This window comes from Rhea pennata, chromosome 23 (assembly GCF_028389875.1).
Source record: "Rhea pennata isolate bPtePen1 chromosome 23, bPtePen1.pri, whole genome shotgun sequence".
NCBI lineage: Eukaryota > Metazoa > Chordata > Aves > Rheiformes > Rheidae > Rhea > Rhea pennata.
The window spans coordinates 4,593,020-4,619,394 of NC_084685.1; the positions used below are offsets into that span (position 1 = coordinate 4,593,020).

The 26,375-nt window shown below is 46.7% G+C and overlaps 1 protein-coding gene across 6 annotated transcripts in view; it reads right to left on the reverse strand.

Moving 5' to 3' along the window:
• The window catches only part of PHACTR4 (phosphatase and actin regulator 4), a 70,008-nt gene that overhangs the window by 4,846 nt on the left and 38,787 nt on the right, over positions 1-26,375 (reverse strand). For 4 of the 6 annotated variants that reach the window (XM_062594009.1, XM_062594010.1, XM_062594011.1 and 1 more), the window contains 8 exons: positions 10,935-11,111; positions 10,410-10,490; positions 7,055-7,219; positions 6,562-6,921; positions 2,601-3,180; positions 1,671-1,885; positions 1,056-1,209; positions 357-412 (listed from right to left, as the gene is read on the reverse strand). In XM_062594009.1, the coding sequence (XP_062449993.1) occupies positions 357-412; positions 1,056-1,209; positions 1,671-1,885; positions 2,601-3,180; positions 6,562-6,921; positions 7,055-7,219; positions 10,410-10,490; positions 10,935-11,111 (1,788 nt within the window). Of the gene's footprint in view, positions 1-356; positions 413-1,055; positions 1,210-1,670; positions 1,886-2,600; positions 3,181-6,561; positions 6,922-7,054; positions 7,220-10,409; positions 10,491-10,934; positions 11,112-19,384; positions 19,705-26,375 lie in introns of those variants that run through there. The other 2 variants (XM_062594008.1, XM_062594014.1) reach the window with 2 other exon arrangements.

The window sequence follows — 26,375 nt, forward strand, 5'->3', positions numbered from 1 at the left end:
AGTGTCTTAACCAGGCTCCAGTGTTTACATACCTTCCCCTGAAGTGTCAGTCAGTGGACAAGTAGTACTTCTATATGATACTTCGAACTATATTTCTTGGTACTCTTTCTTTAGCTTCTAACAGAGAACTCAGAAGCAAAGCCAGTCTTTGCTAAGGTCTGATCTTATCCACAACCAGCTTCCAATGGCAACAAAGTACTAGGAAATTCGGTGCAACTGCTATACTACAATAACATAACCAAGGCACAAACGATCACCATTGCTCTTTTGAGCGCTTGGAGTAAAATATTAAACTGGAAACAAGGTATCAGCTATTTTGTTTTAATACTTAGGACCAATAAAGAAGCATTACTCACGTTGAAGTATGTTCCTCTGCTCCAGTTCTTCTGCTGTCGGTCTTTGACTCAGTCGCCTAAAGAAGAGCAGGACAAGCACATTATGTTTTATCCAGTAGGTAGGGGACAGGTAGGGAATGAAGAATACAACTACATGGTTTGAGTACACTGGAGAACCGTCTCCACGCTCCTCATTCACCAGTCAAGATCACTACTATTCTGTTTTGGGTTTTCCTCTGCTCAAACAGCCATTCTTCCACAGGCAAGGTTAGCCTTGCCATGGTCTCTCAACAGCTTAGAGGCAACTTCTCAGGGACATCAAGTAGATGGAAAGCCTGGGCTTTGCTATCACTCCTGGGGTTCGCTACCACTCCAGCTTAATGGATTGGGACTCAGGCTTCATCTCTCCACATCTGTATATGCCATCCACAGTTTACAGCAATAATGTACCTGTAAATCCTTTGAGATTTTTCTCTCCCAGTCCATTTAAGATCTGGGAACAGAGGCCTGCCATAGGACATTGCTTAATTTCTAGCCTTTATAACCAAGGGAAAAAAGCAACACTGAGCCTTTGTTTCCCACAGCCCTGATCTAGCAGCACTGCCCAGCCACTTGTCATGTTCCAGCATAGGCTGCTAACATGAGGCAACAGCTTTGTCCAGTCCACCCTCAGATTCAGCCAATGGCAAAAGAAATCTTCCTTCTGTTCTTTGTACGTACCTGATCAGTGTTGTCCCAATCTGGTGCCGGATTTCGTTCCACTCCTCCTTGCTCTTCCGAGGGAAAACAATCATCTTTTCCTCGTGCAGGGCAGCTGCATTCCCCAGCTTCATAGCGAGTGTGTCTTTCCTCTTCACTTTGTTAGCCAGTGTGCCTGTGGCGAGGAAGAGCAATGGGATGTGACTGAAGACTGCAGTGCCCAGGCAAAGCAGTATAAGCCACACACACCCAGCAGTCCTGCTCCCCCATGGCTTGCTTTCCAAGCTAAACACTGCAGCTCCTGAGCTAGCAGGAGCTAATCACTACAGCAAGAGCTGGAGTTCCTCTGTAATGCCCACATGATGGCTAACACCGTCCCACCTGAAGGATGTGATGACACAGGCTATTGCAGGAGCCCTCTGCAACAAAAGGCGTGGGGGGGTCTATCTTATCAGAGATACACGTTTGGCTGCTAGAGCTTTTGCAAAAATAGCAAAAGAGGACATGTGATACATCACAAAACCAAGAACCAGCTGCTCTGAAGACTCGCATGAGCTAGCTCTTTGATCAGATCTCAGCACAGCCAGGCACAAGTTCAGCAAAGAAAAAAAGCCAGCTGCAATATCAAGGCCTTACTGTTATGGCTTTCATCATCTTCATCCTCATCATCCTTGTACAGAATGGGCCCTTCTGAGTCGGAGTCGCTCATCCCTTCCTCTCCCTCCTGCTCCTCTGGGAGGGTCTGGGATATCAGCTTTGGGATGACCGTGACAGATGGCACATCTCCAATATATACACGAGGGCCTGCACTCTGCTCCTCCTCCTGGTCATCATCTTCCTCATCGTCTGGACTAACGAGAAGCACACTATCAGATCTTTTTACACATCCCATAGCAGTTGGCATATGACCACTGAGATCAGTGTCCTGTTAGCTCCGCTCAACCCATGGAAGGAGGTCTGAGTGGGAGCCCAGAAACCAGAGATGCAAGAGCAGCCCAACCCTCAGCCTCACAGTCAGTGCCCTGTTCCCTCTTCCCAAAGGACAAGGATGCTTTCCAGCTAAGGCAGTGCTGGGACAGGTTGTTCACAGAATCAAGCCGCCCTCTCACCACCCCACTCCAGGACCTTCAGGTTCAACTACATTCTAATACAAGGCAGTCCTTTTCCCACTTCTGTTTTGCAAAAAATGAAAGGTTAAGCAGGCCATGAATGGATGAAATCTAGGACTTTGTTTTGTCTTAGTGCAACTAAAACCAGGTCTAGATTCCTGGTATTGGCTTATATTAGTCCTCTGGAGCACTTCTGCTGTTACAAGGAGCAAAATCCTAGAACCAGGGTTAATTTCACAGGGAAGATGCACTGGGCCCTTAAGAGACTGATACACAGATTCAGCAGACAGGCAAAATGGTTTGTAGACCATGGCAACAAACAACATAAAATAGTTCTGCCCACAGCTCTTTCGACCAGAGCCTTACTCTGATAAGCAAGAGCAACACCAAAACGTCTGAGCCCAGCGTGACCCACGCTGCTGCTAACCACCACCACACACACGCAGCAGGTACTCACACTTTCAGCATCTCGATGGTGACCGGCAGGGACCTCGTCCGGCCCAGGGTGCCATTGTCTTCTCCAAAGCTATCGTTCTCAAAGAGCAGGGAGTGAGCCCTATGCGAGCCCTCGGCAGGCGGCGTGACAGGCAGGGGACTGGCCAGAGCCTGCTGGATCCGAATGTGCAAGGGGATTTGGGGCAGCCGAGGCAGCACGTGAGGTTCACCAAACCCTTGCTCTGCTCCCCTCTTCGTTGCTTCCAGGGATCTGAAGTCTTCAGGTGGAAGAGGAGTCTCTTTGGGCAGGTCCAGGGAGCGCGGAGGGTCCAAGGCAGGAGTGGAGGCAGGCAAGGGAACGCGTGGAGGCTCAGGCGGTATGTGTGTGGGCAGCGGTGGTGAAGGCGAAGGTGGTGGGTAAGCAGGGGCCACGTGCACTGGCATCGGGGCCGAGCGGTTAGCTGTCACTGTCCTCTCGCTTGGGGGCTTGGAAGTGAGAGCTGACTCTGAGCTGTTGTTAGGCATGAGGCCTCTCTTGGGTGGGAGGGGAGGGGAAGGCTTAGACAAGCCTGTACCACTATTCATTGCTTGAGAAAGTTCAGCTGGAGAAAAAAAGAGAGAGAGAACAACTACATTTAACAGTAGCTTCACCCTTCAGTGGGGAAAAAGCATGGCAAAGTACTCAGGACCAAGCAATCTCAGCTGCTTTTTCACTAGAACAAGGTGCCAGAAATAACCAGGTTGCCAACCTCTATTTTGTCCTTTCTGCAGCAGAGGTAAGACTTGGGAGAGCAGCCAGAAACAAGCAGGCCAGGAGAGGTCTGTGCATCCTGCTGCTTTGGAGGAAGAAACACCACCAGCCCTCATGACAGCAGATGGAGCTCGTCCAGATCAGCGTGCTGCCTTAGCCAAGGAACACAGGTATGTAGGGCATTTTATGGCTGTATTTACATCAGTCTGCAAAGGAATCTGAGATATCCAGGGCACCCCAGACTTCAGTTGTGCTAACAGCTCCCTTGCACTCAAAGAAACTTTTGGGGAAGTCTCACTTGAGGGCAAAAGTCAGTGTCACTGCAAGCAGCAGTGTGCTCTCCCTCTTTCTGTTCATCTGCCTACGAAAACCTTGCTGCTAGCTGCTCCTGCCTAAGGATGAAGTTTTGCTCCACTCCCTGTGTACTTTGTTCCTTAAGCCCTGTACAAGCTTATCTGCAACTACAAAAAAAAAAAAAAAAAAAACAAAACAAAACAAAAAAAAACATCAACAAAAAAATACCACTCTTCCAAATCTGCATAAGAGCTTTGAGATGGAGACACAAGGACCATGTCATAGTAAGGAAAACTTCTGCAATGAGCAATTCGAACCCTTGCTCCTAGGGAAGAAGTTGCACCAATGAAGACTGTTCTTGCTTCAGGGTTTATAGCCTTTATATTCATATATTGATGGCTTCTGGGGCTCAAAAAGTCGTTTTCCCTTGCTTAAAGGGGGTCGAATTTATCGTGCATCTCATACGGAGCAGGTTATGGTTCCGGGGTTGTGGCCCCCAGCGTGCAGCCAGGAGGAATTCGTGCTATCAGGCACCACAAGAGGGTGCTGCAAGCAGGGAGCGTTTCACCGAGATAAGGCTGCATAACTGGAGAGAGGTGGGCGCATTTTTGGGATGTTTGGCATTTTCAGACTTTCCCCTTATAGATTAAGGGTTAGATTGTGCAAAACATCGAGTGCTCTCAGCTCCCATCATCGTCAGCACAGAGGGTTTTCAATATCTCCTCAGCAGTGCTCAAAGCCTGGCAGGACCAGGCTCAGAGTCACCTTTGGGTGCTGATAGACCAGTGTGAAAAGGAACCAAGTAGTTGGCAGAAGGAACAGGAGACAGAAGGGCTAGGTACCATTCAAAGCATCCTCCCGAGCCAGCCCGTCTCCCTTCGGTGCAGTGAAGTCTCAGCAGAGTGGCACAACCCCTTGCGATCTGCCACCGCAGCACAATACGTTGCTCTAACACAGCCTACGTTAACTGTGGTTCCCGAAATCCGTCAGCAGCACTAAGCACTGGGGCTGCCCCCAAGCTCAGGGCCATCAGAAAAGCACTGCTTGCTTTTTTGAGCGACTACAGATTAAATATTCCCCCAAAACAAGTGTTTCCTTGCTTGCTTGCTTGCTTCTGAGCCTTGCCTGCTCAGAAATGACATCTAAGATGCTGGCAATATAGGAGCCCAGGGCAGAGAACTGGTGCAGAGGCAGAAGGTGCTGTCACGTTTGCCTCACCACGTGCCAGCACGTGGAGCCCATGTGAAAGAGCACACAAAGGAGCATGCAGGTCGTTTCAGCGTCAGTACTTTACTGCAGGTCTGTGGAGAGCTCCTGAAGCTAATTTCACTGCTGCCATTTATCTGCACAAAAAAAAAAAAAAAAAAAACCCAAGGCTTGCACAGCAGTGACAGCAGGCATGCTGCAGTCGCAGCTCTGTCATGCTGAGGACACAGCCCTGCAGAGAGCTGCAAAGCCTCTCTCTCAGCATCTGCATTCTCATCCAGGAGACAAAAGAGGGGCTGGCTGCTCTGCTCTCCTCCCCTCCACACCCTGACAGCCGCAGGTGCACCATGCCCAGCCCCTGCATTGCTGGGGACAGAGGTTGGCTGGCTCTGAACATAGCTTTGATGGATTGCTGTCTTCAGCCACATTTTTTACTCTGCAAGCACCTCCTGCAATTAGCACTGGGGCATTTCAAATACCATCTGTGATGTGTGCAAGCAGCTTAAAGAAAACAAGAAAGTATTTCATCGGGTGCTCAAGCATGGTCAGACCAATCAAGCTGGTCCAGCATAAAGGACCATTTAATACCATATCAAGGTCACCTGCAAAACCTGCTCGAGCACAGAGAAGCCCCACGCAGAACAGTGGTGCAGTTCATACCGAAAACAGTGGCCCTGGCTACTTCAGACTAACTTGCACATGATCACGGCTTCCCCCACTGCCTCCCAAACCACACCTGTGTGACACCTCCAGTTTCTGTGATAACAGAACAGACATCTCCCATTGATCTTCCCAGGAACCTCCCTCCCAGTCTGTACTAGCCTCTGCTAATCCAACCCACAGATAAGCAGGAGGGAACAGGCCATCGACTAGATTCATTTGTCTCTCTCACTCAAGCAGTCTCGCATCTTTAAGGCGTCTGAGAATCTTAAAGCTGAATAAGTCCCTGCTCTATTTAAGAAACCCTCCCAGGCTCTTTGTCTTAGAAAATTTACAGTTAAAAAATTAAATTTCTTATTTTTAAATGGGAAGAATCAGCGCAAATTATGCTTTATTCCATTTATCCCTGGGATAAGAAATTAAGGAAACTTAGGAGATCAATACAGCAGTACCCTGACCATTTTAGAGAAGGTGCCTGAATATGAGCTGGAGAAGTCTGAATTATCCTGCCAGTTCCAGACCTCTCTAAGTAGCAGCCTCATGGCCCAGCAATGACAGCCATTATGGAGATTAGTTGTTGTGATGTGAGGGTGGTTTTTCCACACCCACCCGAACCAGCTGAAAATATCATAGCCTGATGAGGCAAAAATCTCAAAACACCATCCAGCAATCCAAGTTGTCCACAGCTCTCAGGGAAACATTCAAAGACATCTCAAAATTGACAGAGAAACGCCTTTCCATCTCCTTGTACCACTCCTGTCCCTGCCGAAACCAGCCAGACATTTCCTCCTGTAGGCAGTTGTTGGAAACATGCACATTTGACAGACTGGATGGCTTATGGTAGAACACTCCCGTAATTACACTGTCCTCAGCACACAGCTGTCCTGGCTAAACACTGGCAGATCTTTTGAGTCCAAACGATCATTTTCATGGCAGATTGTCAGACTACATCACACCAAAAAAAAAAAAAAAAAAAAAAAAGACTTCCCTTAAAGAGGAGAGAATCTCACAGCGAGGGCTCCAGAACATCCCAAGGCACAACCGAAAACAGCTTCAGCAGGCAGGCACTTACCTATGACTGAGTTGCTATTTCTGTTCACAGGCTTGGGCGGAGGGATGGGAGGCTGTTTGGCAGGAGCTGTGCTGGTTGTGCTCGTGGGAGCAGTAGTGTTGGCACTGGCAAGAGCAGGGGGCAGAGTCCTGGGGGCCGGGGAAGGGGCAGCTGTGGAACTGACTGTCTTTGCTGCCACGGGGGCTGTAGTGGAGGATGCAGTTCTCACAGTATTGCTGGCAGGGGCAGGATCTTTCACCTGTGCTTCATTTGCTTCCTGGGAAGTGGAGGGAGGTCTTTTTGGAGGAAGCAGAGGCTGTCTGGGGACATGCGGCTCCTGAGGTGGTTCTGATTCTGCACCAGGATGGCTGCTGGATGAGCCTGCAAAGCAAAGACAGCTGAGTTGGAGAGACTGGAGGGCCCAAAGAGGGAAAGGAAGAGTCAGGAGGAAAAAAACAAAGCTGGTCCTGCAAGAACAGGAAGTAACTGACTGTGCAAACATCTGGATTCTTACCCTGTCTTTTCTTTGGTTCCTCAGTTGGAACAGGCTTCCCGAGGCTTGGCGGCTTTGTGGCTTCCTCCTCTTGACTGGTCCGGTTACAAACCCCAAGACCACCAATAGGGACTGTATGGCCATTCTTGAGTGCAGGTGGGTTGAGCTTCTCTGGTTCTTCACCGTCTGCAAGGTGAGGAGAAGGGAGAGAAGCAAAGAGAAAACAATCAAAAGGCACAAGACAGAGGACGCATGGCTGAGCAGCCTGAACTGCCATCAATCCACACCATTTTTAATTTTGGTTTGTGAAACAACTGGTCTTCAGTCTACCCCCTGCAGAGGAGAGCATAGCAACATCAACTCTAGCTTCAGCTGAGTGCTCAATTTTATTAAGATGCAAAATAGTACAGTGCTGTATCCCATCAAGTGTTTTTTTTCCCCTTCAGCAGTCTCTTAATCTACCATCTAGATTTAAAATCTGTAAAATTAGCATGTCCCATGATGTGCCACAGCCCCAAAAAGCTGTAATCCCAGTTAAGCAAGAAGCAGGTCACCCCAGTCCCTTCCACATCCACTCACTATAAGACTGGACACAAATTCTCTGCCACAACACAAAAACAAACACTGGCCAAGGAATCTACTGGACATGCAACGACAGATTTTTATCAGTCTTGCAATGAATTAGTGCTCTTCTATTTCTCTTCTGTTTCTGCTCTGCATTTGGCACAAAGATCCAGTCTACCCAAAACATCCCAGAGCGGGGAAGAGGCATTTCCTCACTTTTTACCTTTGTTTTGATCAGCTTTAACTATACATCTCCAGAATCTGTTGTACTTCATCTCAACTCTTTCTGCTCTTGTAGATTGCTAGTGTTGTTTCCCAAACATTAGAAGACAGATTTCTCTTTTCCCAAAGAGAACTCTTTTCAGCCCTCCTACGTCATGCTTTTGGCAGCATTTAAAGTCCTAAACACAATGAGGAAAATCTCAATCATTCTCTACTTCTTTAATTGCCCTGACAGGACAAACTCTTGAAAGTGTTATTTCCGAGTCAGCATTAGCACTCACTCCAGCAGTGCAATGCAATGGTTTCAGGCTCCAAGGAGACTTTAATAGATATATCACCAGTCTAATTAAAAATCCTTAACACTTTCGTCAGCCTACCACCTCTCAGCCAATTCTAATACACAGCATCACAGGTCTCCCAAGCATCAGGCCTTAGGAATTTTTGTTGCTCTGATTTTTGATGATTTCTTCTGCTGCCCCCTTTCTCTCACTCCATCCTCCAGCAAAGATCTTCCCTCACCTTCCCCAATCTGGTATTACTCACAAGCCAAAAGCTTTTGAATGATGCCATGCTGAAAGCTCCCTCCACTTTCACTTCTGCAAAATTTGTGCTGGTTCCTTAGAGGAGATGAAAGCGCACTCTGCGTCACTTAATTAGTTGCCCTTCCCTGAAAGGCAGGATGCAAAGACAGTAACAAGAGGGAATTTCCTCCCCAGCCAAGGCTGGAACTCAAGAGATCAGCTGGAGCTTTATATAGCAGCAGCAATTTGCCTCTGTCTAGCTGATATCTTCAGCAAGGGAGACAAACAGTATGCTCCAGCTTTTCCTTAGCCACTCAGACTTCGTATGCCCCTCTCTGGCACAGCCCAAGCACGATGCTCCTATTGCGCTTCTCGCTCGAGAGCATGTTCCTCCAGACTTCAATTCCAATGACGTTCTTCAAGGTCAAGACAGTCCAACATGACCTTCCACGCTTACTGTGTGCCCAACACAACCTGCCTGTCTGCAGTCGAGACAGCAGCAGATAGATGGCCTCCTGTCCCAACCGCACTGCGTTTGAAAGCCTCCATTACCCTTCCTCGCTTGTCTCAAAGGATTTCTAGCATTTTTCCCCTAAGAACTTGCCTAACAAAATTAACTGACCTTGGAAGTGCAGGTTTTAGAATTACAAGCAAAAACAATAACCTACCACCACTGTCTTGTGACCACTCAAGTGTCTTAAAATCACAGAAGCATCAAGTGTCTTAAAGTCATAGCAGGGATTAAGATAATGCCCCTTCTAATCTAACCCTCCTGATGATACTGATTGCTCCCTCATACCTCGGGTTTGCACTTTGTCCAGCTTATAACTAGCTTCTGTTTCCTAAGCCAGATCAGATGACTTCAACCAGAAAATAATTCCACCTCCCAGCCACACTTCTGTTACATCCTTGCAGTTTGGAAGATTCTCCTCTTTATCTTGAGCTGGAAGTTTGTTACACAAAGCCTTTGATCTCTCTTTCAGAGTTTCATCCTGTGACCTCATGCTATTTTCTACCACAGTGAATTCGTCCTTCGGCCCGGTATTTGCACCCTCAGGTAATTGTAGATGGCTTTCTTCACAGTGTAGCTTCAAACAACCATGTGAGACTTCCTCTGTTTTGCTTCCAGCGGTTTGGTCTGAAAACCACTTTTTCACCTCCATTTTTTCCTTTTTCGCTTCATCTATGTTTTTCTTAGAAGAACAAACCCTGAAGTTTGTCATTATGGTATGGCTGCCTCTGCAACATGTCGCTGAGGTGCAATGATACACTGCTGTAAGCCAAAGACCATGCTGCCATCAAAACAGGCAGCCTGCTCTCCCACCACACTTTCCACCTCCTTCCCTTGTACTGACATTACCCAACATGCAGCCAAATCAAGCCAGATGACAAACTGAAAACTTATTTTGGCAGGGTGGACCCAACTCAGAGACACCATGGATAACAAAGCAGAAGGGACTTTTCTGACAGCAGGGTGCTTCAACGAACATACAGGAAATTGTGATCCCATACCATGAGTAACCCTCATCTCTAACACTTGGAGGAAATTCCCCTACCCAGGCAGTTCCCAAAATATTAGTCTTTTTCCAAGACTAAGGCTTTAACACCTGAACACCAAGGCCAGAACCTCCCTGCTAAGGTTAGAGTGCAATCTGAAGTGTGATCAGAACAAGCCAGAGATGGCGAGTGTGAGTGTGACAAAGCAGCTTAGGAGAACAAGAGCAGGCAGCTAGACTGAGACAGGTACAACAGGGACAAGACAGAAGTGACGTACAACACCCTTTCCCTCCCCGCTGGCAGCAAAGATGTGCACGCAGGCACTGCCTTTTCTTAGGAATATCTCCATAGCTGAGCGGGCTGCCTTCCTAGCCAGTGCAAAAGCCAGACAAGGGAGCACATTAAGAAGAGCAACGTAAGTCGAAAGGAACAACATTAAACAGAGAGCCTTTAAACTTCTCCCGAAAAAGAATGGCTGAAGGCTGGGGTGGGGGGAAGAGAAGGAACATGTCACAGGTAGATTACTACATAGGACACCGACATGTGGAGGAGAAGTTGATTTGCAGACTCACCCTGCTCAGGGTCTTCCAACAGAACCCCTCTTTTTACCAGCTCCTCTCTTGGCTTTCGCATAGAAATCTTTCGCTCTAAAACTGATATTAAATTAAAAAAAAAAAAAAAAAAAAGCACTCAAAACAGGGCAAGCTAGAGGTTCAGGAAGAATACTTTTTAAAGGTATCCATCTTTTGGAGAAATAAAAGGGCTTCAAATTTCTCTTTCGCATGGATTAAGAGGAGGGAAGAGAGCCTGCACGTTCAGGCCTGTGCTTGACATTAGATGGGTGATCACAGAGCAAACCCTCCCTCCCCACAGCTGCTTGGGGAGGTTCCCTCCAAGAAAGGAATGTTACTTCTTTTGAAAGTATGTCTCCATGGCAAGGTGTTTCTGGTGAAATCACAGGTGCCAATCCATCACCAGCAAAGTCACATTTAGTTTTTAGGCATTCAGGCTTGTGGCAAGCCATTCTCATTAGTCACGCAGCTAACTGCAGATTTCCCAAATGGTGAAAGGGACTCCCGCCCAGCCCATGACTTTACCTTCCGAGGTTTCCTTAAATTTATCACTGCTTTTCTTTTTCCTCCACTTCCAAGGCTTGAAGATCTTGCCAAAGCTCGAAAATTTGCTTTTCCTCTTTGTAGGGGGTGTCGTGTCACCAGATTCCAGGACGTCCACCCCCATGCCAGCATCTGTTGGGGGGTGATCCGCTTCTTCAGCTGCACAGAAAAGAACATTCAAGTTACCCCTGTGCTGCAGAGGACAACTGCCATCTCCCGCGAGCCCACCCCGGCTCGCTGCGGAACAGGGACACATGTTCATGCAAAGAACGTAGCGAGACTCCATGCCTTCATGTAACCAGCCAGCACTTTGCATTAGCTTGGGGAGAGGAGAGAGGCATTTGCAATGTTAAGAGTGCAAAGGGTAACTGATAAAAAAAAGAGGCTTTCTAATGAAACAAGGATTAGTTCAAATTGGCAGTGCTATAGCTTTGCCAGAGGAACACAAATCACTTTGTGGCTGTTTCTCATCTGCAGTTGGAAGCAACCGTGCTAGACGCAAGTAATTACACGAATACAAATACCTTCCAGACAGCCGAACAGCGGATTTCCATGACTGTCTACATGCACTGAAATTATCAGCCCCATTACAACAGCTGTATGTGCTAGAACTAAGCCTCACCGATTTTTCCCTCTATAAATAAGACCAGCAATGCTGGCCAAGAGCAACAACAACACAGGAAAGCAACACAATACAGGCCTGCACTCCACCTACTGTACTAGAAGTCTCTAGAGAACAACAGAAGGACACAGAGGAGGGAAGGGACACAGAAAAAAAATGTCCAACTTCACTTCATCAGAGAAGCTCTTAAAGAAATGATTTGTTAAAAGCAGAACTAGAACATGAAACATTAAGCTAGTGACTGTCAATTCTCCCTGGCTTGCCTGGTGCTGTCATTTGCTGGGCATCTGATGAAACATAAGGGAATACTTACAATCAGCAGAATCCAGCACTGCCTGCAAAAAAATCAAGAGTGCACAGAACCTACAGTGAAGTCTTTCTGTGATGGCCTGCTTCATGGTCTTAATTTACTGACCCAGAGTCTCTTGGCTTCAGCACTGCATAAGACAGGACTGCCCAAGCTCCATCGCAGAACTCTATGAGAACGCTTAATATTGAGCAGAGAGCCCTGAGGCTTTCCACCGTCCTGCGACGTAGTTGTGCCAAACACTGCATACCTCAGGCCGAGGTGCTGCCTTGGAAATTGCACTGTGCACTTTGCTTCTGAGCCTCTAGGTCAAACGTTTCAGAGTTTGCAAGCCTTCTGGGATCACGAAAGACCTTTCAGTCTCAAACAAGTCCATATGACATGCCATCAGAAAAGACAACACCCCCTAGGCCGCCCAGCAAGTTCAGCCAAAAATGCCATCACCTGGAGCTAAAAGATTGGAAAAGGAGTTCTATGGAAACATTTTGCACATACAACAAAAAGTTAATAACGTATCTGTGCAATCATACAAATATCCACCAAGGATACAGAAGCAGATGTGAAAAAGTAGATTTCCAGTGTGGAGAAGCTCAGATTCATGATGGGGAAAGACAAAAAAGGAAAAACCGTGTTGCCGACTTTTGCAGGAGTTCTTCCCGAAAGCCTGTAGTGTTTCTTAGCGTGAGATTTCAGCCCCAGTCTCAGTCCCTGAGCTGCCTCAAGCAAGCAGGCTGTTGCTGTGCACACTGCTCCATCTGAGCAGAAATGAGGTGGAAGAGCAACAGAGAACATGCTAGCAACACAAGGAAAACTGGAGGATATTTAGCAAGCGGATCTAGATCGTGCAGGAGAAGAGCAGTCTTTAAATGATGGGGGAAGAGAACTTGGCCAAGGCTCAGGTTTCTGGAGAGGCTGCAGCAGCAAGGAAATGCTCTCCTACTGCTGTGCTAGCTAGGAGGATAAAAATATTTTCAAAACTGACATTGCGGCCACTTCAGACTTTGCAGAGCTGGGACGGTCGTGCGTTGCAGGTAAACTCGTCTCACCCACTAGACTGCACAGATTTCATGCAGTAATGGTTGGGGGGTTGTTTTTTGTTTTGTTTTTAAATCTGCCCCCTAGCATAAAGCTCAGTTCACTCAGAACCAGTGAAAAACTGATGCCAGTCAACATTTATTTGTAAAAGGAAGATCATTCAGCACCTGAGCTTAAAAACCTGGCTTCCCAGCAAGAGAGATGTTGGGTGGAAAGTAGCATCTAAAACGTCAGTACTAATTTGTGACTTTCTGCTGGAAAAGGGGTGGGGGCGAATGGCATTTCAAGCTCCCAGAAACCTGAGATGAGTTGTCTAGATGTTTAGAAGCACTTTCTTCGGAGGCTAGAACATTAGCCCTGGAGCTGTACATGTAATTTTAAAAAGCAGTATTCACTTTGTTCAGTAGAGCGTTCCCAAAGTTTACCAGGCAGGCAATACCACTTGCCAGGCACAAGTGCCACAAAAAAAAAAAAAAGGTGTTTCTGAGCCTACGCTGAATGAACCTCACCTTCCCAAAGCGTAGTAACAGCACTGAAGGTGGTTGTACCAAGCTTGACTCATACATATCCCTTGCTTGAACTGCTCTAAGGAATGTGACTTATGTGCTGTCTGCCACCCGAGGTTTCAGAGTGCTGCACTAAGCAAAATAAGTTATTAAAAGAAAACTCAACCATCAGGTCCACGGATTAATGAATGGAGACTTCCACAAGCTGATTTCTCCACTTCCCTGCCACAGCCACCTCAGAGCTGCTCCGGAGAAAAAAAAAAAACAGGCATGAAAGGATGAACTGAAACTTCAAGACGCATGATATCCCCAAACCAGGAGCAGCTAAAAGCAGGAAGGGGCTGGGGGAAGCCCAAATGCAACTCCACGGGGTAGAATTTTTCTCCAGCTTTCGCAGTCCAGGCCCAGCTGCAAAATCAAATACCATTTCAGGGTGGAGTGTTTCATACCAGCTACCTGAGGCCATTAAATCCAAATATCACACAGGTTAACACCAAAGCCAGGTTTCAGTATAATGTTCCACAACGGTATCTAACAACTCAGTTCTTGCTTCTCGGCCATGGTACTCCATCAGCAGAGCTATTGCAACTGTTTGTGGGTTTGTACTGTGAATCAAGTCTTGTCCAACATGAAAATAACTTCCATTTTTGCTCTTTTAAAAATCAGTTCCTTCTCTAAAAGCAGCCATTCACAAGGAGACAAATTTCATGTATCACTCCCTAGCATAAAACCAGCCCAAACCATTTTCACCATCTCATTTCGCTTTGAGTAGAATAAAACTCATTGCATTTTACTAAACAGTGAGAACATCCTACTGACAACGCCAGCCCACGAGGTGATACCAATGTTGTGAAAGCAATTTCCTCCCTCTGGCCACCTTCATACAAAATGGGATTCATCCCGTCCTGCTCTGCAGCCCTGACTGCTTCCAGCAGCGTTTAATGCCACAATCTCCTCTGCAGCACTCTTCCTTTTATCATCTATAATTACCACGCAGACACAGACAATTAAAATAGTCTGTTATGATGCAATTAAATTACATTTACTGCTAATGAGCAGGTGGATCAGCAGCTACAGGTGTAGCTCTAAAGTGATCTGTATTTTAAGCAATCTTATTTCCAGTGATCGCATTCAGTAGTGCGTGCACTCCCTCGGAAGAGGGCCTCTCAATCACAGCCCATTTTCAGCTCATATTTCCCTAAAGAATGGTACACAGGGGACATTTCCAACCCAAGCTGCCTTTGTAGCCAAAGGCATCTTGACAAGGTGGATCCTTGTTACCTCTCCTTGTTCCACTTTGCAAGGTACAGGAGGTCCTTACGCCGTTTTGCAACACAAGGCAGAAGGTCCCTCCTTACCTGAGTCACAGCTGGTGAAACAGCGTTGAGAAGCCACAGCACAGTGCTCTGGGAAAGGAACAGGGGGAAAGAGAGAGGACCCAGATTTTAAGGGAACTGCGAGAAGCGTTAGGAAGCTCATATCCTAGCCTCGCTGAGGCCTTGGCACTGACACTGCTTACCTGCACGTCCAAGAGACCAAGCTGGCCTACACTGCTGGCTCCCAGCTGGAGAGCCAATTTAAGGTTTATGGAAAAGGTTAAATGAGATCACACTGGCGTGGGTGAACCCAGCAGAGCCCTCATTAGAAGGTCAGAGCTCTCAAATAAGCAGGTCTACAAAGTGTCCACCCATGCCAAAGAATGACCTGGTTTAACCATTCTGCAAAAGCTGCGTGGAAGTTCTCATTTCAGAAAAGCGACCCAGAATAGGGAAAGTCACACAGAGCCCACCGTGCCAGCAGCAAGCCGCGCTCAGCTTAACGCGCTGCTCCGTAACAGAGCCCGAATTTGGAAAAAACTCCCGAGTAAAGGGTCTCCAGCAACTCGAGCACATTTCCCCAGGCAGAGGCCAGTGTTTCGCTTCGAGGGGACAGCTTGGGCACCGTTCCTGTCGTGCCTCTGCGGACATGTCCTCCTGCACACGGTCAGGTGTGGGAAGGGGTCATGGAAAACGGGCTGCTGCCTCCCAGCCGGAGCCCGCTGCCATTTCCGATCTTCTCGCTGAAGCACTTCACGTGCCCTGATGCTATTCCATCAAAACAGGCAGGTGAACTGGAGCTGCTTAAACAGCAGTTCTGTGTTAACCCAAAATGTTTAGACTGAAATAGTCTAGGGAATCATCACAAAATCGGCACAGCCCGGAGACGCAAGAAGGCAGAAAGCTTCAGCGGTGCCAAGCAGCTAGGGACGCAGTTCTCCCGTCAGCACAGACCAGGTCCACAAGAGGCTGCCTGGCCAGCTGGTCGTTCAAACCCTCCCACTACAGACTGTTACCCACATTTATGCCCGAGTCCTGCAGTTAAAATGCAGAAAGGGAAAAAAAAAAAAAAAAAAAAAAAAAAAAGCAGCAGCTTTTCTCCCACTGCACCCTGTGTTAGGTGCAAACTGTTATGCAAGACCATGGGTGGTATTTAGCTACTGCATGATGTTTTTTTCCAAAGAGCACGAACCATCTCAGCAGGAGAAGCTGGCAACTTGCAGTTGCTCTCCAAGCTCATCACACAGTCAGTAAGCTTTTCCCAGAGTTTCTGTTGAGCTTGGTGCAGCCATTTCTGTGAAACGCGGCAAGGCTTTCGCTTCCACCGCTATGGAGAAAGTCAGCTCTTAGTGGGTGAAACAGCAGGACCAAGAGTGGGGTCAACTAAAAACACTGCACTTGCTCTGCACGCGGGCCACCGACAACCGCAAGCAACTATCTAGCTGAACTTTAGGAAATGCCAGCATATAAATACAGTGGTCTAATTGGTCACACCATGGTTAAGGGAGGGAAAAGGCAGTACACAAGCAAATACAGTAGACCTCAGAGATCAAGCCCCTGCATAGCCTTTTGCACAGCAGGGTGAAACCAGCTCACTACCAGCTTAGTAAAAGGCATGGCAGAGATTTCAGGTACGAGCATGAATAAACAAAGCCTTTATTCCATTAAAGGCCTTCTTTAACAGTGCTTGAGATGGCTAGATCTCTCATATAGCATTCAAACCAACGAAAATTAAAGCCAAGCTGCATCTAATGTAGGTCTCTGCATGGCTGTAAGAAATTACTTCTGGTGAGTTTAAGTCATTTTAACTCAGGCTACACACCATAAAAGCCAGTATGGCTATGGAAAAGGGGTTTGTGTTTGTTTTGAACTGGCACACCATTACATAAACATAAAATCACTTCAAGATTCAAGTTAGAGATCCTAACAAAGCAAGACTGAAAGATGGGGGGGAGGAGGAGGGGGTGGAAATCAAGGAACTGCCTCCCAGATGCTGACAATTCATATTATATTCCTAAATGCCTGGGACGGAAGTTATTTCCGATGTTCCTGAAGAAAATGACACAATCCTTCAATGAGGATGAAGGGTCGATCAGCCCCAAGACAGGACCGCAGACTGAAGATGGTAGGAAAAAAGAAGACAGAGGACACGGTGTTTTCCCTGCCTATCCTGCAGATATTCAAAAGGTGGTGGAGCAGAGGAAGAACTGTCACGTCTCACCACGGCAAGATCTTTGCCCCAGTACATTTTGCAGGTGTGGGATCTGTTAGAGTCTACCTTCATTAACAGATATCCTTGCAAAGGAAATGAGAAAGCAGCAGGATTTTGCTTTGTAACAGGACTTGCATAGTCTGTAAATCATGAGCTTCTGGGCCAGATCCTTACTATCCGCAGCCTACAGCTTGCTCAGAACCTGACCCACACCTTATTTGTGGTATTTACTACAAGATTTCAAAAAATTATTAAAGCTTCTCTTTACAAGGAGCTCACAGGGTATTTCTGTCTCAAAGTCATGGCCTCAAGGCTCATCTACTGACAGAACTGGAGCATTGAAACTATGCTAGGGTAAAAGACAATGTAAATGCTGAGCTGAGAACTAAAAAGCACTTGAAGAAATTAGGCACTTCAGTGCCAAGGCAGCAACCCCCACCATTTCTGCCTAATCACTCGTTTTCCTCAAGTTACACACACACCTGAAGTTTTGCCATCACCCAGGCCTGGAGACACACTGGGAGCGTTTGCCGAGAATGCTCGTTATACGCCTGACTAATATTACTATACCTTCAAAAGCTTGTTTTGCAGCGTAGTCCGAACCTAAGGCTCTAGTGAGACCAACTGCCTTGCAAAATCGAGCCCATGTGGGATCCCCACTGGCTTATGCCGTGGGATTGCAACAAATAACCATCGTTGCCAAAACAGTGTTAACTTCAGCTCCCTTGTCTGGTTTTGTTGTGCCAGGCTGAGTAGCTAAGAATCAAAAAAAAAAAAAAAAAAAAAAAAGCTAGCAGCTTTCAAGCAAGCAGCTACAACTCAAAAAGCGAACACAAAGAATCTGTTGATGGAAATGCTGTTATGGTTAAAGTATCAAAAAAGCACTTTAGGGTAAATGTTTCTAACTTCCTATAATAGCTTTAAAAACTCTGTGTGCATTTCCTGAATGGTCCAGGGAAGACGTGAATCCTGACCTGAAAGCAGTAACAGACTCCAGCCACAAAGCTGGCTCTAAGAGACCTGCAGTCCCAGCCCTCGGCTTCCTTGTTTTTTGTACGTTTCTAATCACCATGATCTTCTTGGGACTTGTTTAGAACAGCATCCTGCCAAAGTTAATGCAAGAATCATCTCTGCAAATTCAGTCTATTCAATCGGAACGATGCTGTACCACTAGAGACAACAGGAACACCAGGTCTGCTGGCCTCCCGCTGGAGGCAAAGGACACTGTCATCACACCAAGTGATCCCATCTCCCACTCCCTCGGAAATTACAAACATCTCCGGCACTCGAGAGAAACAGCCCAGGACTGAAGGGATCTGCCTTCCAACACCCCATAAATCCAAGGAAGAGATGCTATTAATCTCCACTGACAGCACAGAGAAGACTAACTCTCTCCTAAGACTTCTTCTCCCTTCTACTCACTTGACATTGCTTATTTTTAGCTGCTCTTGAACAAAACTAGCTAGAGAGCAAACTGGGAGTGGAGAAGAAAATCACTAGTTTAAGCGAAGCCTAACAAAATACTCGGTAGGTTCAAAGTTATAAAAGTGAGAAAATGAAAGAGTGATCTGCACCTCAGGGAGCTCCCCACATGCAAGCATCAAGTGTTTCTGTAAAAAAAAAGGATAATTCCACTTTACAGATGAGAGAGAGTAAGCAACTTAATCCAGGCATCTAACAGCAAGTCAGTATGAGGTGAAAGGAAATGACACCCAGCTGAAAGTCTCCTCTCCTAGTTAGCACCCCAGTCCCACAGCTGGGAACAGGATCCTAGACAGCATCCTGGAGAACTGGAAAGGACACTGAACCACAATGCTCTGGAAGTGGCCCAACTTCCAGAATTTACAACAAGGGTATTTGCTAGTCATCCAGCTACTTGGGGTATATCAACACTCTCCCTCTCCATCAAATGACAGCACCTGAAATTCAAATCAGCAGTGTCTTGCAGAATAGAGATAGGAAACAAGCAAAAAGATGACTGCCAAGCCCTTCCTTCCCCCTCAAACTACTGCAGCTGCCCCAAGCAGCTGGGGGGCATCACACACAAGGAGGCAACCTTAGTACAGGGCTGACTTTAGCCCGGCGCTGAATCCTAGTGCAGGCAGGTGAATTCAGCGCAGTCTGAGCGCTTGGTAAAGCCAGCGTCCCTGGAAGGAGCACGCAAGATCAGAGGCTGACCCCAACGAACGCAACACGGAGCCCGTCCGAAGATCAGCAGAACATGTTGCACAGCGATCGCATGTGACATGACTAAGAGAAAGGCAGGAAACGGTGTTATTTCTCTCTGTCTCTCTTCCCAGCCCAGCGGGCGCCTGAGCCCAACGCAGGTTATGCAAGCTGAGCATTCCTGTCTCCGGACTCCTCCGGTCCACCTGCCGCCCTGCCCGCCGCAGCCCCGGGAGCTCCTCCATCGCCCTTGCCCTCCATTACTCACCAGAAGCAGCTGGACTGACCGGTCTCGAGAAGTGCGGCTGCCCCATTAGATTCTTTTCTAAGCAGCTCTCCGTGGGGGAGGGAAAAAAAGTCTATCCTGAGAGAGTATTTTAAGTCTAAAATGATAAATCCATGCCTCAGATCGGGAAAGTATCCAGAGCCTCGCGAACGAGGCGGCTGCCAAACCTCCGGCAGCGGCACGGGTGTCCGACGGTCCAGCGCAGGTCCTCTTCTCCCCGTACCCCAGGGCCAGGCACTTGATTCTCATAAATAAGCTCCCGTGCCAGCTCCCTCGGAGCAGGAATGCCTGTCATTCCAGCGCGAGCAGGGCTCAGGGCCCGAGCTCAGGAAGGGGAGGAGACAGCCCGGCGCGCTCCAGCCCCTTCGCTGCCTAATCCAGATCACCGACACCCCTCGCGCCCAGTGGAGTGGAGCGAGCGCGCAGGGAGCAGGGTGGGAGACCTGCACGTTTTGTCCAAAAAGAAAAAAAAAAAAAGCAGCTTCAAGAAACCACATGCACAAATACACGCGGCAGTTTCACTTCCCAAACAGGACTAAGGCGTAATAGCGTACCCGAGCCTGCAAAATACAAACCAGAGCGGTCAGGAATGATAAAGCACAGTGTTCCTTAAGTGTTGTACGTGCTGCAGTATCCTGAGATTAAAAGAGCGTCTAAGCTGAGATACACCTAGCCAGATACATAATAAAAATAGGATTTAATAAAAAAAATCTTCACTAAAGTTACCAGGAAGAAGGTGCAGGAAGAGCGTTCTTTCAATTTAACACAGGAAAATAAAAATTTATTTTTTATTCATGTACCCTGAAGTCACATCTTGATATTCAAGGTTACAAATATCCCTCTCAATATTTGCACTGCAACAAGAAAGGTCTCCAGAATATAGACACTTTCATTCTTCTGTTTTCCACCAAAATTTGTGTTACGACTTCAGTGACCTACAGATGCCTTCAAATATACCCCAGAGCCACGGGAATAATTCAGAACATTCTGAAGTTAAGATTAACTCAGGGGAAATGGAAATAATTTTTGAGGACGCACAGGAATTCCCTGCAGCCTCACAACAGTGACAGAGCAGCCACTTGAGCCTGCCTGACATTTGGTTTTGTTCTCCCCACTCTGGGAAGGGCGGTAGGAACAGCCGGGTCTCAAAGGCACCACGACCTGCTGGAGCCCTGGAGGTCCCCGTCTCTGTCAGGGCAGCAGCTGTGTTACTTTAGCATCCCCGAATACGTCAGGCAACCAGGCAGAGTTCAAGACTAACTTGCTGCTGCAGCAGTCTCAATAGCATGAAACTTCTAGTCTGGAAAATGAGAAAATCCAAGATTGCTACTGTTCCCAGCTGTACCAGCCCTGTGTTGCACATTAAGTCATAACACAACCCAAACGAACACCCACTTCTGCAGCAACTGAGATCACCGTTCACAACTGCACGTGGCAGTGGGAGTTAGTTTTGTGGCCAATACACACACACAGAAAAAGGGAAGGGGGAGTTCTGAAATCTAGTAAAATCCCACCAAAAGTTGCAAATACACCTGGAAGGTGCTGACACTCTCCGTTCCTCCACTAATGTACTAGACGTGCCATCAGAGAGCTTGCCAAATCTGCTTCTGCCCTTTGAAGCCCAGCTGCAAAAACACAGAAGAGCATCTCCCAAAGCATCTTCTCTACCTGCAGAAGCAACGTGCTTCTTGTTAACCCTGGCCAGAGGACCGCCACTGCCACCACTGGCCAGAGGACCGCCATTGCCACCAACAGCTCCAGCACGATGCCCTGAGCAGGTGGAGGAGCAATAGGTCAGCAGAAATGTGAGGGCAGTGGAGAGGACTACACTCTCCTCCCTTCCATGCACTTCCAGAAACTGTTGCTCTTCGCATCCTCCCACCACTGCACATACGTATGCTCGCAAGAGCGGTGCAGCCTGCATTGCTGTGTGGTCAGCCACAGCAGTCAGTCTTCAAAGGACTTTTGATTTTCATTGTGGGCAATTAAAGTCCTGATTCACAAGGATGCTCTACCTCATTTAAGACTCTGTTTCAAAACAAAGAAAAAGCCATTTTAAAGCCACCTAAATACACAGCCATCTGGCAGAGACCTACAATATTTGGAGATAGAAGCTGGAAGTCTTAAGTCAGTAAATCAGTTGCCTAGCTTGGAAGGAGGTCTGCAACACATATCCCAGCATCCAGGAGTCCTGCAGAACACTGAACACTTAGACTTACCTAATTTCCACAGACATTGAACTATTGCATTTTACACTGTATTTGCTGGGAATTAAGAATGCACAAAGCCACGCTACAGAACAGATGACACATGGAAGATTGTTAAACCACAGCAGCATCACCATGTGTCTGACCTTTGTTCCTGTGTTAGTATAACATGAAACACATTAGCTTAAGTTTCAATGAAAGAGGATTAAACCAATGCATTTAATCACAGCGGCTGCAATCCAAGAGCATGCACAGTGACTGGTGCTCAGGCTCCAGTGCTGCACAGTATCTCACCAGGCTATGAAAAAAAAATCACGCAATAAGGTAATTTCATATTTTTCTATATCCCTGATCAGGCTTTATCACAAAGAGGTCCAACAAGGCTATCTGGCAAAGAGACTCATATTAAAGTTTTAGGTAACTTTCCAGTGAAGTACGGGAAGTCTTAGCACTTGCTTATCAAGTGCAGCACTATAGTGCTCCAAGAGCTGCAAATTTGCCTTTCAAATTGCAACTGGGTTTGGACTTCACCCAATCCTTAGCAATATCAACCACAAGTCTCTTTCCCTTGGGAACGAAGGTTGAGGAGAAAACACCTCACCAAAACAGGGATGACTTAAAAACCCAAAACACCACCAACGTTACTCTTTTCAAGATAGACTCTTGGCCAGAAAAACCTGTCAGTCCATCTTTCACCTCAATCTCTGCAAAGAAAGGGTGCAAATTCTGCACCAGCGGACACAAAGCTGAGGATGTTCCTACCTCACCTCTGGCCTGAGGCAGCCACGCTAACCGTGCTCTCGGAGTAACCCTTTTCACTCGTAGCATTTCTATTTCACAGCTGCAGAAAAAGCCAGGACAAAGCAACCTGCCCAAGCTCCCTGCCAGAAGCACATGCAGAGTCCAGACCACCAGCGCTCTGGGTTTCGCACTCTGTCTTGCAAGGGTGCTTTAGCCCTACCAACAGTATGAGGCAAAACCTCACTCCATCCAATGGCACATCCAGGATAAAGGAAAATTCACATTTCAATGAGGACAAGTAACAAATGCCCCAAATTCCCAGAATAATGCAGAAGGGCCATCTGAGGTAGCCTCCCAGCTGCCTAACCATCAGAAAAACACATTTATAGCAGTGCCCTTACTCCACAGGGACAGGTGAAGACCATTACAAGAAGAAAGGGCTCACAATGAAGAACAGCTTTCTACAGGAAATCAAAAAAATATGGTTTTAATATTTCCTTGTATAAAATTTGCCTCTGAAAATTTCTGATCAAATCTCCTTTACATAAAGTGTTACAGGATTTCAGGAGATTCAGATGATTAAAACAAGACACTAACAAGACAGGTTACACACACCACCACCCAAGAAGAGGGGTACACAGCACATGCAGAAAGCTTTCCTCTGAAATTTCCTTTTCCCTCCATCCAAGACAGCACCCCATTAAGAAACTGGCATTCCAATATTAATGGTCTGTTTATACACACTCTAAAAGAAACTCCCCTGAATTGTTTTATTTTAAATCTAATGAAACCCATAATGAGCACAAATATTAGCTCCTCTAATAAAGACACCGTTGTTCACATTTCAGTTCACACTAATGCGAAACACAACGTTCATATGCAGTGACTCAGACTTTTGTGTTCCATGATTCAGCCACAAGAACATTAAAAAGGACCATCCCGTCCATGCAAAGACCAAGCTGTCTATTCATAACCTGCGATACTGGGCGTTTTCCTTTGGAGTCCGTCAACACTACCGCCAACCTTAGTTACAGGAAATTTAAGGCTTTCCTTGACGGAGATGCACCCATTTGAGATGTTAATACAGGACCATAGTACCACTGTACCAGGAGGGTTGGAAGGGAGAAAATGCAGCAGCAACACTACTCTAGAAAAGTTCCATCAGTTTGTTCACCAACGATGCTCAGCAACTTCAGCAGAACAGGGAGAACACGCAGACGTGAGCTTTGGATACCTCCAAAGGCTGCTATTTCTGGGCTGCTCAAAAACAGGGCATGTGGAAGAGTTATTAACAGCAGACCCAACGGAAAGCAAGCGTTTCAGAAGCTAGGTAGTCAGCCTGAAAGGTCACAAGCCAACACGACGTGACGTTCTTCCTTTCTCTTCCTGTGGTATTAAGAGTCAGCCCAGTACCCGGTGTGGAAATGAAAAAGGAGTTATTTATAAGCCAGCTGGCATCACATTGTTTAGATTCCGTATACTGCAAAGAAAGTGCGAGTTTGGATGAGACAGAAGTGAGGTAACTGTTCCTACAGCACATGATTTCCTTAACACTTCCTGCAAAATTTCCAAATGGGAAACTCCTATTTCCTGCAGCATTCCAGTCCCCTTTACCCACCAGTTAGTCAGCACGGCCATAGCTGCTGCTCCATCCCGGAAAGCAGAAACTGATCTAAAAGACTGTCTCCACGCTAGTGGGATCACCACCATCACACGGTCCCCTTAGGAAAAGCCAGCAACCCGCAGCCTGGGTGCCCGCAACATGACCCAGATGTTGAGCAGGATCGAGCACAGCTGGAGGAAGAGCACTACACCAAGCTCCGACTCGAGAGGAGCCTCTGCCAGGCCTGGCAGCAGAACCCTGCCAGTGAACCGACCAACAGCACCCGTGGCCTCACGTTTAGGAAGGAAACACAAAGCTGAGCACGTGCTCCTGGAAAGTCTCATGATAATAATGGGTGTCACAAGGCCTGGGCTAAAGAAAATGCACTACAGTGGGTCTTGGGGCCAAGAGGATCTCTAAGGACAAACAAACAAACAAACAAAAAAAACTCATACCCTGTTTTTTTTTCTAATATGGGAAGAATAACTTTCAATAAGAGCAAATTTCAGTACCTATCATCTTCAATGCTTCCTCACCATTCACTATAATTACTTACAACATACATTAAATATTTTCCTGTTTACAGGCCAGGGAATGCTAAAGAATGCAATATGAACAAAAGATTCAGTCACCTCTTGGCTAACCTGATCGCTGCAATGATTCATGGCTATGCCATCTCTAGGCAAGGGAACCTCCAAAGCTGACGAACAACTTTTTGAGCACTTTGAAGTGGCTTTAGAAGAAACGCTGGTCAGAAGCCAAAGGAAGCATAGATATAGGATACATTCCAGAAAAGCATCAGGCATCAGCGAAGCAACGGCATATTCCCAACAGTTGAGCACTCAGAGGCAGGATACCCATCTGTCATTTCTAGCTATATTATCAGGAAGTAAAAACACAGAGAGGAAAAATATATTAATTATTCCATTGTTTAAGGAGAATCAGACACTGCATTTAACTCTTTACCCATTTAAAATCACCATCTCTGACAGCGAAAATTCAGACGTTGAGAGAAGAACCTATAAGCTAACATCATCTAAAGCCTCCTACTGCAAAACACCAGAGATGGAGAACAAAAACACCACAGTACTACAGCACAGATGGAAAATATAGCACTTCTCAAAGCCATAGCAGGCCTGTGCTTTTAGGGCTGGCGCGACGCAAGTGCACAGTGCTCTTCCTAAGCGAGCAGCTGCAGCACAGACGTGCCAGACAGTCACATCCTCAGTCTGAGTGAACTCCTTTACGGGACAAGCATAACACACGCAGTGTGCCCTATTCCCAAAGACTTCACAGCCTCACACCAACATTACTCAAAACCACCACCTCCTTTGGCAAAGAGGCAAGTCCATCCATGCCACCTATAAAAATCAATGGAATAGCTCAAAGCACTACACTGGAGGTTGTAAATTAACAGTAAGAATGGTCCCAACAGCAAATATTAAGCCTCAAAATTAAATTTGTATTAAGCCTCAGAGGTAGCACTATATGTTTAACTCCAGAAGCTAGTCTGCAATATATAGGCCAAGGTTAAGAAACTAATATCCATTCTCTGTTTCATTACGAGACTCATCCCAAATTTCTCTTCCTACCTCTAAGCCTTCAAAAAGGCAAACGACAGCATCAGCTAAAAATCTGCCCGTCCACAGGTAACCGGTAAGAGGCACAGGGAGATCTTTCAGCAAGGAGATCCTCATTTCCTCTTAAGGTTTCACACAAAAATCTCAGCAAGCGCACTCACTTTTTGTATCAGAAGACAAAACTGCAGTGAGACACTTCAGCATTTCCTCTGCTGCTGGAAAGGGCCCTCGGGGCAGGCACACCGCACCAACAGGCTGGGTCTCCTCAATCGGAGCTTACGTTTCTTCCAGATTCCTGCACACAGCCGGCCGGTGCCAGGGAAGCCTACCATCCTACACACACTCAGCTCTGCCCAGGGAGACTTACAAAAGCGCTTCAGTTCAGCTTTTGGGGAACACCCAACTTCCCCACCGCACCTGCTCTGTTTTAATTATTGACTAGGCTAGAAACTCCTTATTAAAATGCAAGGCAAGTTTGGCATACAAGCTCGGCTTCTGATCATCTCAAGCAGCTACATTTGGAAGCTAAACTCAAATCCTCTGCCACGGTTTAGAAATCAAAAGGAACGGTGGATAGGCTTGGCTGAAGTCACTTAAATTCAGCAAGAAAAATATTTTGCACTTATGCAACCCCAAATTCGCATAAGTTTTGAAATTTGCAACCACTACTTTAGATTCATACACAAACATCAGGTATAAAAGCTTCCTGCTTTCAATGTAGTATGTTTTTACAAGTCATTTCTTCCAGCATGAATCTCTCAGATAATTACAGGTTTGACCTCCGTCTATTGCACAAATATGCCTTTTGAAACAATGTGAATAAATATTTGCTCAATACTAAA